Source organism: Geotrypetes seraphini, chromosome 9 (assembly GCF_902459505.1).
Source record: "Geotrypetes seraphini chromosome 9, aGeoSer1.1, whole genome shotgun sequence".
In the NCBI taxonomy this organism is placed as follows: Eukaryota; Metazoa; Chordata; class Amphibia; order Gymnophiona; family Dermophiidae; genus Geotrypetes; species Geotrypetes seraphini.
In genome coordinates, this window is record NC_047092.1 from 2,183,606 (window position 1) to 2,203,768 (window position 20,163).

General features: G+C 41.8%; 1 protein-coding gene across 3 annotated transcripts in view; it reads right to left on the reverse strand.

Annotated features, from left to right (window-relative positions):
• Positions 1 to 10,773: 10,773 nt before the first annotated feature.
• Positions 10,774 to 20,163, reverse strand: part of SEMA3A (semaphorin 3A) — a 314,404-nt gene continuing 305,014 nt past the window's right edge. For all 3 annotated transcript variants that reach the window (XM_033957570.1, XM_033957569.1, XM_033957571.1), the window contains one exon: positions 10,774 to 18,755. In XM_033957570.1, the coding sequence (XP_033813461.1) occupies positions 18,300 to 18,755 (456 nt within the window). In that variant the 3' untranslated portion in view covers positions 10,774 to 18,299. The remainder of the gene's footprint in view (positions 18,756 to 20,163) is intronic.

The window sequence follows — 20,163 nt, forward strand, 5'->3', positions numbered from 1 at the left end:
TGTTTCTATGATGGCAGATAAAGGCCAAATGGCCACAGCATCCACTATCTCCTCCTCTCCCTATTGGCTAAGGCTCTTAACATTTGCATCTCCTCTTCCTATTGGCTAAAGCTCTTTCCATCTGCATTGTGAGGTCATAGGGCTTTATGGTTATAGAAACAGACTCCCACTCCAGGTGATAAAGGCCAGCAGCGTGACGGATTTTAAGAGAAAATGGGATACTCACGTGGGATCTTTAAGGGAGTAAATTCAGGGGAGGGGATACTTGGAATGGGCAGACTTGGTGGGCTACAGCCCTTTTCTGCTGCTTTTTTCTATATTTCTATGATGGCAGATAAAGGCCAAATGGCCACAGCATCCACTATCTCCTCCTCTCCCTATTGGCTAAGGCTCTTAACATTTGCATCTCCTCTTCCTATTGGCTAAAGCTCTTTCCATCTGCATTGTGAGGTCATAGGGCTTTATGGTTATAGAAACAGACTCCCACTCCAGGTGATAAAGGCCAGCAGCGTGACGGATTTTAAGAGAAAATGGGATACTCACGTGGGATCTTTAAGGGAGTAAATTCAGGGGAGGGGATACTTGGAATGGGCAGACTTGGTGGGCTACAGCCCTTTTCTGCTGCTTTTTTCTATGTTTCTATGATGGCAGATAAAGGCCAAATGGCCACAGCATCCACTATCTCCTCCTCTCCCTATTGGCTAAGGCTCTTAACATTTGCATCTCCTCTTCCTATTGGCTAAAGCTCTTTCCATCTGCATTGTGAGGTCATAGGGCTTTATGGTTATAGAAACAGACTCCCACTCCAGGTGATAAAGGCCAGCAGCGTGACGGATTTTAAGAGAAAATGGGATGCTCACGTGGGATCTTTAAGGGAGTAAATTCAGGGGAGGGGATACTTGGAATGGGCAGACTTGGTGGGCTACAGCCCTTTTCTGCTGCTTTTTTCTATGTTTCTATGATGGCAGATAAAGGCCAAATGGCCACAGCATCCACTATCTCCTCCTCTCCCTATTGGCTAAGGCTCTTAACATTTGCATCTCCTCTTCCTATTGGCTAAAGCTCTTTCCATCTGCATTGTGAGGTCATAGGGCTTTATGGTTATAGAAACAGACTCCCACTCCAGGTGATAAAGGCCAGCAGCGTGACGGATTTTAAGAGAAAATGGGATACTCACGTGGGATCTTTAAGGGAGTAAATTCAGGGGAGGGGATACTTGGAATGGGCAGACTTGGTGGGCTACAGCCCTTTTCTGCTGCTTTTTTCTATGTTTCTATGATGGCAGATAAAGGCCAAATGGCCACAGCATCCACTATCTCCTCCTCTCCCTATTGGCTAAGGCTCTTAACATTTGCATCTCCTCTTCCTATTGGCTAAAGCTCTTTCCATCTGCATTGTGAGGTCATAGGGCTTTATGGTTATAGAAACAGACTCCCACTCCAGGTGATAAAGGCCAGCAGCGTGACGGATTTTAAGAGAAAATGGGATGCTCACGTGGGATCTTTAAGGGAGTAAATTCAGGGGAGGGGATACTTGGAATGGGCAGACTTGGTGGGCTACAGCCCTTTTCTGCTGCTTTTTTCTATGTTTCTATGATGGCAGATAAAGGCCAAATGGCCACAGCATCCACTATCTCCTCCTCTCCCTATTGGCTAAGGCTCTTAACATTTGCATCTCCTCTTCCTATTGGCTAAAGCTCTTTCCATCTGCATTGTGAGGTCATAGGGCTTTATGGTTATAGAAACAGACTCCCACTCCAGGTGATAAAGGCCAGCAGCGTGACGGATTTTAAGAGAAAATGGGATACTCACGTGGGATCTTTAAGGGAGGAAATTCAGGGGAGGGGATACTTGGAATGGGCAGACTTGGTGGGCTACAGCCCTTTTCTGCTGCTTTTTTCTATGTTTCTATGATGGCAGATAAAGGCCAAATGGCCACAGCATCCACTATCTCCTCCTCTCCCTATTGGCTAAGGCTCTTAACATTTGCATCTCCTCTTCCTATTGGCTAAAGCTCTTTCCATCTGCATTGTGAGGTCATAGGGCTTTATGGTTATAGAAACAGACTCCCACTCCAGGTGATAAAGGCCAGCAGCGTGACGGATTTTAAGAGAAAATGGGATACTCACGTGGGATCTTTAAGGGAGTAAATTCAGGGGAGGGGATACTTGGAATGGGCAGACTTGGTGGGCTACAGCCCTTTTCTGCTGCTTTTTTCTATATTTCTATGATGGCAGATAAAGGCCAAATGGCCACAGCATCCACTATCTCCTCCTCTCCCTATTGGCTAAGGCTCTTAACATTTGCATCTCCTCTTCCTATTGGCTAAAGCTCTTTCCATCTGCATTGTGAGGTCATAGGGCTTTATGGTTATAGAAACAGACTCCCACTCCAGGTGATAAAGGCCAGCAGCGTGACGGATTTTAAGAGAAAATGGGATACTCACGTGGGATCTTTAAGGGAGTAAATTCAGGGGAGGGGATACTTGGAATGGGCAGACTTGGTGGGCTACAGCCCTTTTCTGCTGCTTTTTTCTATGTTTCTATGTTTATGTTTCTTCACTCTTGCCAGAGATTGTGGCCACCTAGGAGAGAGGGCTCGGGTCTGCTATGTGGGACAGGTTTGAGATTTTTTTTTTAAAAAAAAACAGGACTGTTGGAAGAATGAAAGATAAAATGTTAGCAGAGAGCCCCGAGTGTTTTGACCCAATGCACGCTGCTGCTGCTAAGTCGTGGATCTCACTTGACTTCTTTCGCCGTCTACCATGGCAGGAGTAGATTCTCTCCTGAGCTGGTGGCAATTAAGGGCAATGTGCTCTGGGTGTGGGGCAGGAATACCAAATGACTTTTTCAACATCAATTTGCCTACATTGAAATATAATTTGTGCTAATCTTTGGAAGGTGGGCTGTTTCTTCTTTCACTAGAGTCTTCTGAAAATTGTGCACAGTTCAATGGCGGCATAGTCTGGTGTTAAATGACTCTTAGGTTCTGAGCATTGACCCACCACTGTGGCGTTTCCACATGTGCCCAAATCTGCTGGTTTTGCAGAAGCAGCAGCAGAGACTCACAGTGAGCGTTGCCTGTTTATTTGAGATCATGGGTGCTAATTAAATTAAAGTTTGGGCTTCCAGTTTGAATAAACAATTTTTTTGCATGTGCTGTTGGGCAAAATGAGAACTGAAGTGTCAGACTGTAAAACAAAATACAAATTGGGCCCTAGGCCAGAGGCTGTGTGAAACCACAGTCTGGAGCAGTTAATGAGCTGAAAACGTCTGTAGATGGCCACACCCTAGGACTGGTTCACAAGTGCAAGGCCTTGTTCTCTTCACATGTCTGAAAAAAAAGCTACATACAAACTTGACAAAGATGGAGACGTGGCAGCAACGGAGGGCGAGGCCTGTGTGCGCTAATGGGCGAATGCACAAGGACTATGAAGTCTTCAGTCAACAAACGTCATGTTTTGTTGCTGTGTGTTCATCCTTTGATGCATGGGCTGCTCATCTTGAATTGAAAAAGGATGGAATCGAAGCCGTAGATGCAGATGAAGACAAAAAAGAGTCAAACTCTTGTTCCTATTCACTTCTTCAGTTTCATTATTTATAGTTTACTACTGGGGGTTGATGGAACAAGTGTAGCATTATGGCCCTGATTCACGAAGCTTTTTTTCCCATAGACAAAGTGTGAGAGGAAAGCCTTAATAACTCAGGTCTTTGTGACTTGAAAGATTGTCCCATGACTTTTCCTCTTAATACGGATCATCTGCTTCGAGACAGAAAATGGGAAAGAAAGCAAGCTTCAGACTTAACAAACACACAAAATATACTTGAAGCATACTTGGGACAGAGTAAAGGCCCATTAAGCCCAGTATCCTGTCTCCAATAGTGGCCAGTCCATATCACAAGTACTAGGACAGATTTTATTCTACTTATCTTAGAAATAAGCAGTGGATTATCCCAAATCCATCTTAACAATGGCTTAAGGATTTTTCTTATTGGGAATTAGCCAAACCATTTTAAAACCCTGCTAAGCTAACTGCTTTCGCCACATTCTCCAGCAACGAATTCCAGAGTTTAATTACACATTGTGTGAAGAAATATGTTCTCCGGTTTGTTTTAAATCTCCTACTTAGTAGCTTCATCGCATGCCCCCTAAGCCTGGTATTTTTGGAAAGAGTGAACAAGCGATTCACATCTACCCTACATCTACATCTAAACTGGCTGGCGGACAGGAAAAAGAGGGTTGGAGTAAAGGGACATTACTCAGACTGGCAATGGGTCACGAGCGGAGTTCCACAGGGGTCGGTGCTGGGACCGTTCCTATTCAATATATTCATTAACGACCTGGAAGCAGGAACAAAATGTGAGGTTATTAAATTTGCGGATGACACCAAACTATATCGCAAGGTCAATAACATGGAGGACTGCGAAGATCTCCAAAAAGATCTGACAACACTGGAAAAATGGGCCAAAAAGTGGCAAATGAGTTTCAACATAGGGAAATGCAAGGTCATGCATATAGGGAAAAAAAACCCCGATGTTCACTTACAAAATGGGGGGATCAGCGCTAGGGGTGAGCGACCTTGAAAGAGACCTGGGAGTGATGGTAGACACAACATTGAAGTCGTCGGCGCAGTGTGCCACGGCCTCAAGGAAAGCAAACAGAATGTTGGGTATCATTAAGAAGGGTATCACGACCAGGACAAAGGAAGTCATCCTGCCACTGTATCGTGCTATGGTGCGCCCGCACCTGGAGTACTGTGTTCAGTTCTGGTCGCCATACCTCAAGAAGGACATGGAGGTACTTGAGAGGGTCCAGAGAAGTGCAACTAAGCTAATAAAGGGCATGGAGGACCTCTCATATACTGACAGACTGAAAAAGCTAGGGCTTTTCTCCCTGGAAAAGCGGAGACTTAGAGGAGACATGATAGAAACCTTCAAGATCATGAAGGGCATAGAAAAAATAGACAGGGACAGATTTTTCAAATTAAGGGGATCAATAAGTACAAGGGGGCACTCAGAGAAATTGAAAGGGGAGAGGTTTAGAACAAACGCCAGGAAGTTCTTTTTCACACAGAGGGTGGTGGATACATGGAACGTGCTACCAGAGGATAAACAGGAGCACGCTACAGGGGTTCAAAGAAGCTTTGGATAGGTACTTGGAAGACAAAGGGATTGAGGGGTACAGATAAGAGTAAAGGTAGATTATAGGGATGGGATTAGAGGTAAGTTACAAAATTAATCAGGGACCACTGTTCAGGCACTAGGCCTGATGGGCCGCCGCGGGAGCGGACCGCTGAGCAAGATGGACCTCTGGTCTGACTCAGCGGGGGCAACTTCTTATGTTCTTATGTTCTTACCCTTTCCACTCCACTCAATATTTTATAGACCTCTATCACATCTCCCTGAGCTGTCTCTTCTCTAAGCTGAAGAGCCCAAGCCACTTTAGCATTTCCTCATAGGGAAGTCGTCCCATTCTCTGCCAGAAAATTCAGCACCCACATGCCCTTTACAAAACAGCACGTGCCGAGTCCTGCACCCAAATCTGCCAGGACCTAGGTTTGCTGAAAGCAGACGTAGTTCCTGGCATCCATAGTATTCTACAGCACAGTCTGCAAATTTCCAGACCCCCTCCCCCTCCCCCTTATGAGTTGTGCGCTATAGGATTTGGGCATGCAGTTTTATAAACCCAAATTGGTGTCAATTAACACCAATGACTGTCACTGCCCAATTATTGATGCTAATTGACTCATTATCCAATTTATTTGCATGCGCAAATTTGAGAGCCCTGTATTGAATCTGGGAGATATAGATGCATGGTTAAAAGGCAAAGTAAAAGAGGCTGTTATAGCCAAGAAAACGTCCTTTAAAGAATGGAAGAAGGATCCCAATGAAACATCAAGTTGACAACACGATCCACAAGTGCTTTTTAATGCTGTGGAAACTGCGTTCGCAAAGATCCTACTTTGACGCCTCTGCATTTAGAACTGTGGTTCAGTCTCTGGTGCTGAATATAGTCCAGTGGTTTTCAGGCTAGTCCTAATGAATATGCATGAGAGAGATTTGCATATAATGGAAGTGACAGGCATGCAAATCTGCTCCATGCATATTCATTGGCCTGGAGGTCCTCCAGGACAGGGTTGGGAACCACTGATATAGTCTACCTTGCGGGATTCAAAAAGAACATTTTAAGACTGCAATTAAACTTATATATGACCAAAGAAAATACAATCGTGTTACTCCAGTGTACCATGAGTTACATTGGCTCCCTGTGGAAGTGCGCATTGTTTTCATGTTGGCTGTTTGTACTATAAAGTCATCACTGGTCAGGCCCCACAATACCTGACAGATTTATTTGTTTTTTCATCTCAGAAACACTTGAGAAAAACTCATGCATCGTTTGCCTTTCCACCAGCTTATGGCTGAAAATATTAAAAAATTCATGAGCGACAACTCTCTTTCTAAGCTGCTCTGCACAATAGTGATTTCAGGCATCTGTGTTCCTTGTCTCACTCTTACATTCAGTTTAGAAGGCAATTGAAGACCCAATTAGACCTCTTCATTCGGATTATTTCTGTATCCTTATTACTCTTTTGTGAACCGAATAGAACTATTTGATTTATTGTATAGTATTGAAAATAAAAAGAGAGATAAACACTGGCAAAACATTGATTAAAAAAAAAGCTAAACAAGACTATAAAGAACAACTTGCCAAAGAGGCAAAAACTCATATTAACAAATTTTTTAGGTACATCAAAAGCAGAAAATCTGTGAGGGAATCCATGGGTTCATTGGATGATCAAGGAGTAAACGGTGTGCTCAGGGAGGATAAGGCCAAAACGGAGAAACTGAATGAATTCATTGCTTCGGTCTTTATGGAAGATGTAAGAAATCAAGGGTGATGAGGTGGAGGAATTGAAAGAAATCAAGGTGAACCGGGAAGACATACTAAGCCAAATTATCAAGTTAAAGAGTGATAAATCACCTGGACAAGATGTTATTCCAGGGTACTGAAAGCACTCAAAAACAAAATTGCTGATCTCTTGTTAGTGATCTGTAACCTGTCACTAAAATTGTCTGCAGTACCTAAAGATTGGAGGGTGGCCAATGTTATGCCGATTTTTAAAAAGTGTTCTAGGAGAGATCCGGGGAATTATAGACCTGTAAGCCTGACATCAGTGCCGAGCAAAATAGCTGAAACAATTATAAAAAATAAAATTGTGGAACATGTAGACAAACATGATTTAATGAGATGGAGTCAGCATGGGTTTAGCCAAGAGAGGTCTTGTCTCACCAATTTGCTTGACTTCTTTGAAGGTGTGAATAAGCTTGTGATAGCCGGCTGATGTAGAGTACCAAAATTTCCAGAAAGCTTTTGATAAACTTCCTCATGAGAGGTTCTTGAGAAAATTAAAGTATCATGGGATAGGAGTCAATGTTCAATTGTGGATTAAGAATTGGTTATCGGATAGAAAACAAAGGGTAGGGTTAAATGGCCATTTTTCTCAGTGTGCATTGGTGGCCAAGAAAGCAAACAAGATGCTAGGAATTATTAGAAAAGGGATGGTAGACAAGACTAAGAATCTTATAATGCCTCTGTATCGCACCATGGTGTGACTTCACCTGGATTATTACATTCAGTTCTGGTCTCCTTATCTCAAAAAAGATATAGCAGCACTAGAAAAGGTTCAAAGAAGAGTGATCAAGATAATAAAGAGGATGGAACGCCTCTTGTATGAGGAAAGACTAAAGAGTTAGGGCTCTTCAGTTTGGAAGACAGACGGCTGAGGAGAGATATGATTGAAGTCCACAAAATCCTGAGTGGAGTAGAATGGGTACAAGTGGATCGATTTTTCACTCCATCAAAAATGACAAAGACTAGAGGACACTCGATGAAGTTACAGGGAAATAATTTTAAAACCAATAGGAGGAAATATTTTTTTACCCAGAAAATAGTTAAGCTCTGGAACTCATTGCCCGAGGTTGTGGTAAGAGTGGATAGCGAAGCTGGTTTTAAGAAAAGTTTGGACAATTTCCTGGAGGAAAAGTCCATAGCCTGTTATTGAGAAAGACTTGGGGGAAGCCACTGCTTGCCCTCTATTGGTAGCATGGAATATTATTACTCCTTTGGTTTTGGCCAGGTACTAGTGACCTGGATTGGCCTCCATGAAGTAGGGATACTGGGCTAGATGGAACAATGGTCTGATTTATTAAGGCTATTCTTATGTTCTTACCTCCTAATCTTCCAATTGTCATGCCGTGTGCACTACATTAGAAGTTTCCCAGCTGAGCTTGATCTCCTAGGTTTCCAGGCTGAGTCAGAATGGAGATCTATTAAATTGATGCTATTGTAGAAAATGTGTTTCTATACGACCCAATCACAAAGATTCTGGGCGGTCTGAATTCCATACTGTAGGTCCTTTCTTCAGACTAGACCACAATAAAAGATTTATATGGTCAAAGCTCTTGACATGCAATTAGAATCCAGTTTCCTCAGGTCAAACACAACACAATGAGTGTTCTCAGTTCACACAAAATCATAGAAAACCCGGCACCCTATTGAAAACATCATCAAATTTTCTTTAAAGGTAAATGCTGAAAAGAGGGCGAGAGAGAGAGAGATGGACACGTATTTCTAAATATTTGTTCAAGAGAAGTGCTCAGCAGGTTATGGTCTTGCATCCTCTCATATCAGATAACGAACAAAGGCGAGATTGTCAAGAATACTGCGAGAGAGACAAAACGGACACTGTTTGTTCTGTGCGTCTGCTCTACTTTATGTCCAAACAGACTTGTTGAACCCATTAGAGACCAGCAGGATCTGCTATTTTGACCTGAAGGAGTGACTGTAACAATATATCCCAGTTCTTCAAAGCAAGCTTTTCATTTTGAGGCCTATAAAAAGTAGCTTTCATTAGGGGGATGTGAAAATATTTGCCACAGCACAAACCTGTTTACAGATGGCCAACTGGAAGGGTGGCTGGAGGACCTGAACAAGCACCATATCGTAATGATGATTTTTCAGATTTAGAATGCGTAGGTGACGGTAAGTGCTGGATTTTATCATTGCCAAATGGATTTCATGCTACAAGTTACACTTAATATACAAATTGGATACGTGCTAAACCAATATTAAAAAAATAAGAAGTGATACTAAATTTAAGACCATATTATGAATGGTTGAAAACGATATTGAAAACAATACAAAGGAAAAAAGAACCCACAGGCCAACTATAGAAACAGAAAAAGGAAGTGGGGAAGGGGCAAATGTGCTGAATTTCAGTTAAAATTTGCACAGGTATACATAGAAATAAAGAAAAAACAAGGCAGGTTGAAAGCGAAACACGCATGTTGGCACAGGATTTCAGCAACAATATTTATATAAAACTTCTAAAAGAGAAAACATATGAAAACTTGCTAAAAACATTAGATGAATGAAGAAGTTAGCGGCAGATAGTCCATCGATGGATGATTTTTTATGACCTAGATGTGAACTGACTCATTCTGTATGCATTCCTCCTGATCACTCATTGGATGCTGCCTGAGGCTCTTACCTGTGTTATAGAGAGGCTCCCCTCTATTGAAACGATGTATATTCTCTTGTAACCCGCCCTGAGCTTTCTGGGAGGGCGGGATGCAAATAAAATAAATAAATATGTCAGTGCCACTTCTGAAGGTCCCCTATCTGTTTCATGAATGTTCTAGGTCGGTGATGTTTAAGGTTATTGGGACAGTGTTTAAGTAGTGCTTGTGATCTTTGGCATCTCAATGCAACAGATGGTCAACACTTAGAACTTAAGAATAGGCTTACTGGGTTAGACCAATGATCCATCAAGCCCAGTAGCCCGTTCTCACGGTGGCCAATCCAGGTCACTAGTACCTGGCCAAAACCCAAGGAGTAGCAATATTCCATACAGAATCCCATAGAATAGCAAGATTCCAGAATCCCAAAGACTAATGAGATTCTAGAATCCCAGAGTGGCAACATTCCATGCTACCGATCCCCGTGTCTTTCTCAATAACAGATTATGGACTTTTCCTCCAGGAACTTGTCCAAACCTTTCTTAAAACCAGCTACGCTATCCGTTCTTACCACAACCTCTGGCAACGAATTTCAGAGCTTAACTATTCTCTGAGTGAAAAATTAATAATTTTCAGCCATGTCTGCAGAAAGGAGGCATTTTGACTACCAAGACAGTTGCTTTAATGACTGTAAAAGTTGTAAAAGTGGTCAAGAAAGGCCTGGAACAGGGAAATCGAGGCTGAAACAAAACAGCTCCACCTCTGCAAGGATGATTTCCTTACAGCTGCTCAGAATCAACTGCCTATAGGTTTACATACATAGAGGTTCAGTTAGGGAAAGGTAGGATTGGAATCCATCATACTTTTCACCTTCTTGTCTAATGCTTCTAATTTATTAGCAGATCTTTTTATAAACCTGAACATATAGATACAGACATCTACAGCTATATGTCTAAACAGATAGAGAAGCAAAGATCTAGATGCATGTAAAAGACTGGAATATAATTTCAATTTAAATGTGAATTTATAAATGTAGCTTTACATTTGTGGAATGAAAGCAACAGAAGTTTACAGGCAAATAATCCACAAAGGGGAAAATGCCTGAGGTTTGTTTTTTTCCCTTTTGAAACAAATATTTTTGCTGGAACATTTTACACCATCCTTGCAATGTTGGAGCTGACCCCGGACCTCCACCCAACCTTCAGCTCTGAATGCAGGCCCTTCGAAGAGAAACAGCAAGAATGGCCACAGTCGAGTGTTTGGAAGAAATGTTTATTTAACAACTGAATACATGCCAAAAGAAATAATTTACACCAGCAGTCTTTGTTACATCTCCTCTCCAGTTTTTTTTTTGCATTTCCTCTTGAATAATAAGAAGTGTGCTTAACCCTTATTTCCACAATTGCCCTTAACTGGGTAGGGGAAGGAGCACATGGGCTCTTTGGTGTGCTGAAGGGCATAGAAACACTTTCTACATGGAAACTGCACCGAGCCTCTGCTTTCGCAGGCTGCGGAGCGGGCAAAGAATGAAGTCGTAACATAACCTGGAGCGCACGGCAGTGGAGTATTCTGTCTCCTCACCTATTCAGAAATATTTACAAAACTGAACTTGTAAACACATTCCATTGATATATGCTAAATAATGCTTATTAGGACTAGTAAATGCTCATTCACATGCATTTTGTTCTCTTCGATTTACACAGCGACTTCGCTTTGGATCTTGAAGGCGTGCAATGCTGCTCTGCCAAAATGAGAATTGTTTCAGGCTATTTTTCCTCGATAACATCGCAGTAGTCCGAGCAAAGAAGGCAAGTCAAAATAAGAGAGAGAGAGACCATAAACAGGAATCCCTCTCTTATTGTGTGTATTTAGGAAATGATTTGGTGTAATCAGATAGAATAATGAACTTTTCAATTTACAAAGTTTGTGTGGGGGGGGATAGGGGCAGGTGAGGCATTCTAGTTGCATAAGGTAGCAGCATCTGTGGGACAGCAAAGAGTAGCTGCAGTCAAAGCAAACCACTTCAAATAATCATCAGCGGGAGGAGGTGAGCAATTTTCAAATAGTGCATTAACCATTGGTATGACGTCCAATTAAGTGGTTTTTTATTGGATTCTTTTGGATCGATCATGATGATTGAGTTTAATTATCCTACGTTTCAAGGTTTGTCTATGGTTCTCAACATTGTTGCACCAAGGCTGGATGCAGAGATACTAACACGTTACTCACAATAGTTTACAGGAATTGTTATCCTATAAGTAGGGTTACCAGCATCCAGATTTCCCTGGACAGCTTTTCCAAACCCGGAACTTTATGTAGGGAAGCTTTTTAAAACCTGGACAATCACGTCAGGAAGGTGCGTCCGTATATGTCATGTGTGTGCGTGATATCGTTGCCCTATGTCCGCGCATGCACGGATGCCATCTGGGGGCAGGGCTGTGGAACTGTGGGCGTGGCCATGGGTCCGGATTTTCCCGAATGACACTCTGGTAACCCTACCTATGAGGACCATTGCTTCTCATCTAGAAAGGTCACCTGTTACAATGGAAATGAGTGAGATGCACATGGAATATGGTAGAATTTGCATTTAAATAAAGTTCCACAGGTGAGATCTTGTGCTAGTTGGATTCCAAGGGCTTCTTGAGTACCGAGTTGGAGGCCAAGCTATAGAAACATAGAGTATGACGGCAGAAAAGGGCCAACGGCCCACCAAGTCTGCCCACTCAAGAACCCTCCCTCCCTCCCTCGAGAATCTGTCTATTAAGCATTCCACTTGAGCGACCCCACCTGTCTGTCCCATCGTCCCTTGAAGTCAAGCGTGTTACTGGCCTCGACTACCTGACTATGGTCTTTGCTGAGCTGAGGCCTTCATATGAGAAGTTGCAGTGCTGGAAGATTTAAGCAGAAAGCTTAGGTGAAGGAAGCCCCTGTGACAAATCGCTGACCTAAAACCCTGTCAAGGCCTCCACTCTCATTAAAAGGGCAGCGTAATGTGATTGATCCAGAGATGCCAAGGAGTCGTCTATTGTGTGGGAAAAGTAGCCGAGAAATTTCTTGAAAAACTTAATTTGTTTTCAGATCATATTTTCACTAATATTTGTTCAGAACTAAATTAGATTTATTCATTTACAATATTTACGTAAAAATCCCTTACATCACACTGATCTTTCATAAACCTCTGCAAACGTAATACATGCAAAATGTGATTAAAGGATGCAAAAATATTTTAATGGACGTAAATGGACTTAATGCACATAAATTGTATGTTTTTATGCAGAGCCAATTTAGTGTTCATTCTTTGTGCATATAAAATTTCCAGAGCCAAATACACAGTCCTAAAAAGTCAATTGAAATCAGTAAATCCAGTTGATTTTGCAAAGCGCGTAACAGTCATTTCCAAGTAATTGCAATATTTACATTTTACTGTGACTTGAACTGAGTTCCGCTAAAGCTGCAAAACCATTTTCAGATAAAGAAAGGAGAATCAACAAACATTCTGCGTTTTAATACCCCCCCCAAAAAAAACCCCCAAAACCCTCACCTTGTTTGAGGATGGAGTATCAAAGACCTGGGCAACCAGTTTTTTTAAAAGGGAATGAATGGGGGGGGGGGGGGGATTGTAAATAAAGCCTTTAGTTCACAAGCACAAGTCCATGAAAAATAATGACCCCTTGTGCTGGAAGAGCTCAAGAAACCCTCTGCCATTCTCACCAAAGCAAACTCATTCAAATTCACTGTGGTTCCAAGTAAATGCAAACCGTTTCCAATCTAGTTAAGAAATGCTAGTTAGGATGACAAATATTTTGGCTTCACAACAGCCAAAAAAGTCTCTCGTGTAGTGTGTAGATACAGCTTTGTTTATCTGTTGAGTTTGGAGATTGGGAAGTAAAGGGCTGCTTCTGAACTCTCCTCTTTCCAAATGCATTTGAAATAAACCTCTATGCTTTAGTCTGGTGTCCTCTTGCCGTAAAGAGGCATCCCATGGTTTGGGGCCTAACCTGGTAGGAGCTCACTGGACCATCTCTGTTGCTACATTGTACATGACACTCAAAATCGTGTGTCCAATTCCATTGCTCAACAAGCCTATGAGCAATGACGATTGAGTTGGCAATAATTGGAATTTACAAGTGGACTTAGTTTGGTTTTGCATGGGTCCGAAAGGGCGCAAGGCTGGGTTAGGAGCATTTCGAGGATTCAGGGGATCTGTGCCTAATTTAGTGACGGGGATTTACACCAGGGTTAGTCGGTATAAATCTTTGCACCCAAAATTGGGCACTAAGCAATATCCTAGAAATGGTGCGCAACCTTGAGCACCGTTTATAAAATAGCGCTTAGGCCCATATTCTAAAAAACAGCACTTTAACCCCCTTCCTTTTACAAGACCAAGCTAGAGGCAGCTGCACAGCAAAAGCTCTGAAGCCCTTTAAATCCCACTAGCACGGCTTTAGAAAAAGGTGTGTGTGTGTGTGTGGGGGGGGGGGGGGTAAGTTAGGTGCCTAACTTAACTGGCAAAGCCATTTAAAAATGATTTTAAAATAATTTATAACAAAAATGTAGGCACCTAGCTCATGTTTAGAACAGCTGATCTTGAAGTAGACGTGGTTAACATCAGAAACAACCTTAGGCATCCTTAGATGCAATTCACGTCAAACACAGGCGCCAGAAATGTAGGCCTCGGAAACCCTGGCCTATGTTTGAAATAGCCCTGATTCTACAAATGGTGGTTATTTTTTAGGCAGCTGCTATTATCGGCACCATTTGTAGAATCTAGCCCTTTGCGTACTATGCGTATAGTGTCTGATACCTTTATCTGAAGTAAAAAAAGAGTTTTAGCGGGAATATTTCTCTCCCTTCCCCCAGGAGAACTCCAACAAACCTTCTGTTATCTGTGACTTATACTTCTCAGAGGATTCCCTGAATTCCACTCTCTTTTTTTCTCTCTCCTCAGAAAAGCTACTCTCAAGCACAGGCTGCCACAGGGAAGAGAAAAAAAATACACAGCACACAAACATGTCTCATTAAAACTGACCGAAAGATCTCACGAACCAAAATGGCAGCCAGTTTAACACTCAAACTATATCCTATTGAAAACCTCCTTAAAAGGGGGGCCACGTGTCCTTCAGAAGCCTCCTGCTTGTTCCCAGTTGAGTTCAGATTGAAAGGCAATAGCAATTTAGACTCACATTTAATACAACTTTAAAAATCACAGGTCATATAATCTTTTTTTTCTGGAAGCAAAGGGAAAGGTTCATGTTGCTTTTATTGGATAAACTGCTTAAGGAGAACCATTAAATGTGTTTCCTAGAAACTCAAAGCTTTCTTATTTCATATGTTCACCTAAAACCCCCAACCAGGACTTTACAAGGTTCTGTCACTGAGCCGGAGAGCTATTGCATTTTCGTGACCAAATTTCAGGCCAGTCTAAGCTTTCAAACCATTTTTTCACAGGGGGAATTTTATTAATGCACAAAATGTTTATATAAATATCCATACAACACTTGCACAGACGGATTGTTAGGGATGGAAAGCCAGTAAGGTTTTGGTTCATGCTGTTTCCCCTGTCTTTTATGGAATCGGAGTCCACTTTTCTTGGCTATTTTGTCATGCGTATGTGAAGTGATTCACACATGCACTTGCAAAGAGGGCGCAGTGTTTTGGAATGAGTGTGCAATCATTGGCAATCCCTATACGCTCAGCAACAACAATTAGGGTGATTTTTCCCCATTCTATGAATGAATGAATCTGAAGGTCTGTTCAGGGAATATGGACCCAGTTGGAGACCTCAACAGCATCATTAAATTATAAAGCACTGTTTCCCTTAACGAATAGGTATTGTCATGGAAGAAAGGAAGGGAAGTCCCTATTCCAATGCTTTAGTGACCTTCACTCACTGGCACCCTCTCAATGGCTGGTCGTATTTTCCTGTGATTGGAGAGCAGAAACACAAACCGAGGTCCATAGTCAAAATATTTATGTGGATAAAATCAGATTTTTCTCTTACATATCTAGCCTTTTAAAAATACGTCATTTGGGCTGGATAATTCTACAAAATGTTACTGTGGACAAAGGTGAGTGAAGATATTTAGCTGGATAATACCTTCTTGAGCACTGTCTGAGCAAATGTATGTCCCCAGAAAACTATATCCACTCAGCATGGTTCGGAATATGAACATCACCATGTATGAAGTGGAACTATTGAACCAATGGACCGGGGTGTCTTCTCATCCCAACAACTTGTGTTTCATAAGTGTTCACCTTCCAAATCCAAGCCAACATACACTCTAACAGAATGACACAAACAGAAAAAAGGCACCAACGTCCACCCACTGACATAACAAAACCTTGAGGGGAGACAAGAAATACAGTCTGCCGAGAACATGCTTAACCTCAAACATTTACTGCTTCTAAAATTCACATTATTTAGATTTTGTATTAAAAAAAAAATCTCTAGAAATGTCAACATACATGGTGGGGCATTAATTGCCTCCCAAAAGCCTTCAGGGCTTTACCATGTCACTTATTAGCAATCACAGAGGAAAAGAAGTGTGAGCTTTAGCTCTGTCTTCTCTCAATTCATCGGCTTGTGCCCATGTTCTGGAAGGCTCCATACCCACTCTGTATGAGGTTTTCTATTGCTGTGGGACCATTGACTTCACAGATTTCTTTATATCATTGTGACGGTTGAAAATACTGAAGGTTTTACAGCTTAGAACTGAAACCACCAGGTTAGGACAGGCTTGATTATGATGGTGTTTTAGAAAAGGTTCTCTTGATGTTGATGTCTTTCCTAAAATACCTGCAGGAGTGCATATGGATGCACTGGCCAAGTGCAGTGGGAGCAGCTAATGTGGGAAACGTTAACAGTTGAAATGCAGCAGCTTAGACTTGTAACTGTCGACACTTAAATGTGGAAGTTCTGAAATCCTGCCATTTTGCTCATTAAACAAAGAGGCCACAATCATCATTTTTTTTTTTCATTCGAAGGGGAGATTAACAATGGCCGATTAAGATGGCTACCTTCCTTTATCTCTCCTTAAAGGAGCACTTTGGAAAAATGTTTGCACGCAGAGGAGCAGGTGCATATCCCGACATGCTAATGTTCCCATGTAAGCTTGCTTTCCCTTTATGAAATAAGGATACACCCAAACCACGGCCAAACCATTTCTACGGAATGTGGCTTTGCTTTTTTAAAATCGAGATTTACATGTGTGTGCAATAAACTGGTGTAGAGCTGGATATTTACATGTGCAAACTGTGACTAAACCTTCTTTAAAAAATCGCCATGGGCACCTGCGAGTCTTTCATTGTTGCTCTGCAAGATGTGGCTTCGTTACAGGAGCTCCCATGGCTCTAGTTGAGGTAGAGCTGGGATGGAGAAGCAATGAAAGTACAGGTATATGAAAAAACACTGCATGACATGATGTTTACAGGAAGTTTTGCGTGCACTTTCCCTAAACTTTTGAGTTGAGCAAAACACAACAGGAAAGACCATAGGAAATTTCAGTGGCATTTGTCGTGAATGTAACCTCTTGGGGCCACTGTACGAGTCTATTTTATAAAAGCACAGACACTACATTACTTTTATAAAAATAAGTGACTTTTTAAGCTTTTGAACTGGGCCCTCTGTTATAAAAATAGACCCCATGTGGACACAAATTGACAGTGCAATATTAATCCACAGTCACATTCATCTCGGAGGATTTTCCTACTGTAAAAACTTGAAACGGTCCATTAAAGTAGTGAATAATAATATACAGAGAAAATGTAACTTTTAAACCATCCATTTTAGGCTTTACATAAACCTGCAACAGAAAACGTCAGATGGGGGTAGGGGGGGGAAGACTCACTGGAAGATCATTGACTCCTCCTGCTCTTTATCAAGCCCATCTTACATGCTAAGTTGGACACAGAAATAGACCTGAAAAGAGCATTTTCCTCCGTGGCTTTCTCGAGCATATCTCCGATAAAGACCTATTACATATTTTTAAAATGCTAAGTGCGTTTTTTCATAACAAATCCTTGCAAACTCTTCCTGTGTTGCACCGCTGAATGTGCATCCGTTGCGTGAGTGACCAAATGAAAGAAACCAGCCTATGATTGCAGCTGCTAGTCAATAATTACAAACCAAAAGAAATCAATATTAAGGAAGCCCACCCTATTCTACAATATGCTTGGAAAAGAACAGGGCTAATCTTTACTGCATATTTGTCATGGTACATTTAAATTAGACTTTAACAAAATACATCTTTAGATGGAAGCGGGGAAAGGAGATCAGTAGTACAGCCACGTACTCCAAAGTGGACGTCCTTATCGTCTCTTTCTTTGCTGTATTTCCAGACCGTTCCACCCCTCCAGTACTTATAAACAAGAGTCACTATACAAAATACTGTATATTTGTGTATCCAGCCATGTGCTATGGTATTCATCAGTTTTGCAAGCACATAGCGTTCTTTTGTTCAAAAAAATGTGGTGGTCAAGGACAATGAAGAAACTGTTGTGTTAATCTTGGGCAGAAAGGACAATCTGTTTGACCACCTCTTTCCAGATCAAGATGGATTGGGAGGCCAAGTCAAGGCCAACTGGTTATCCTCGGATTCCCATTACCTCTGTTAGGGAAGTTAATATTTCTTTATGTGAACCCCATGGTAATTTTGAGCTTTCCCACATTTGTAAACATCCACATAATGCCAAGGGAAAAAAAGTTAATGAATATTGCATTATTTTTCCAGTTAATTGTCTGCACAAATTTCTACTTCTTTGAGGTCCGTAGCAGTAATGTAGATCAGACACTCCGTGGTGCCCTCTCAAATTCATGGGTCCTCCTGTTCCTACCTTTTTTGTTTTCTTGTAGGTGCTTCCACTTATTGGAGTTACCCTGGGCATTGGCAGGTTTCTGCCTGCGTTGTTTGCGGTCCCTTTTCCAAACCTGCTCACAGAATTCATCCATTGTGTTGAGGTTGGGGTGATTTATCAGCTGCATGAAGTCTCTGTACCAGACCTTCTGATTGGGCGTCATTGCATTGGAAGGCTCTTTGACCTTGGAGTTCTCCCCAACTTCCTCTTTGTGAAGAAGCTCTTCCAAGTGCTCCGTATCAATTACCTCCAAGGTTACTTTCAGTAGAGTTTGCATGAAACCGTGCTCTACAGCATGACAGTAATAAATCCCTGAATCTTTTCTATGCAGACTGCGAAGAAGCAGGCCTTGCTCGGTCTTGATCAAACGCTCACCAACTTTTATCTGCAGTGGAAAAAGAGAGGCATTTCACTCATTAGATAGGACATGGGTCTGGCCTAGAGCCAGATCTCAATGGTCTTCTACTGAAACACAATCCTTCCAGTGACGCTGGGCACAGACACTGGAAAGAGGTGGTTTGTCCATGAAATGTCACACATACAACATGTCATGGATAAAAACTACTACAGGTTATATGTGTATCTCCAGCACTTATCTGTACACACCTAAGCCCAAATTCCATAAATGGCACCACTAGTTAGACCTCAATGGCATTGTTTCTAATTGGTTTAATTGCTTTTAATTGATGTGATAACTGATTTGTGTTGTTTAAAAGCAATTAAAAAAAGCAATTTAAAAAAAGACAGCGCCTCCACAAACAGCATCAGAATCGCATCTGTGAAAGCACCTACCGGTGCCTAGGGGTGAAATAAGCCTGGTTAATGACGAAAGTACCCTTAGGCATTGGTAGGCACCGTTGTAGTTGCAATTCTCATCACGGTTAGGTGCCAAAAATGTAGACCTTGAAAATTCTGCCCTATATATACGGTACCTACTGGCACATGATTGAGATGTGATCAGTGGGTGACTGCCAATCATGGCGTGATTTATAGAATCTGGGCCTTACAGGTCTGTGGTTGGCCCAAGTGCTCACAGCTAATTGATAGGTAGGTGTGCATTTTCACTCGATGAAGTTACAGGGAAATACTTTTAAAACCAATAGGAGGAATTTTTTTTTCACTCAGAGAATAGTTAAGCTCTAGAACGTGTTGCCAGAGGTTGTGGTAAGAGCGGATAGCTTAGCTGGTTTCAAGAAAGTTTTGGACAAGTTCCTAGAGGAGAAGTCCATAGTCTGTTATTGAGAAAGACATGGGGGAAGCCACTGTTTGCCCTGGATCGGTAGCATGGAATGTTGCTACTCTTTGGGATTCTAGAATCTTGTTACTCTTTAGGATTCCGGAATCTTGCTATTCTTTGAGATTCTGTATGGAATGTTGCCACTCTTTGGGATTCTAGAATCTTGTTACTCTTTGGGATTCCGGAATCTTGCTATTCTTTGAGATTCTGTATGGAATGTTGTTACTCTTTGGGATACTAAAATCTTGTTATGTTGGAATTCTAGAATCTTGCTGTTCTTTGAGATTCTAGAATCTTGTTACTCTTTGGGATTCCAGAATCTTGCTATTCTTTGAAATTCTGTATGGAATGCTGCTACTCCTTGGGTTTTGGCCAGGTACTAATGACCTGAATTGACCACCATAAGGATTGGCTACTGGACTAGATGGCTCAGTAAGGCTAGTCTTATGTTATTCCGTAAAGGAAAGGAGGTGCTTACACTCCTTTACACAATAAACTCCTTCAGGTTAGCAGCTATAGAACTGCCCCATTTGGGACACGATTCCCACTAAGCCTT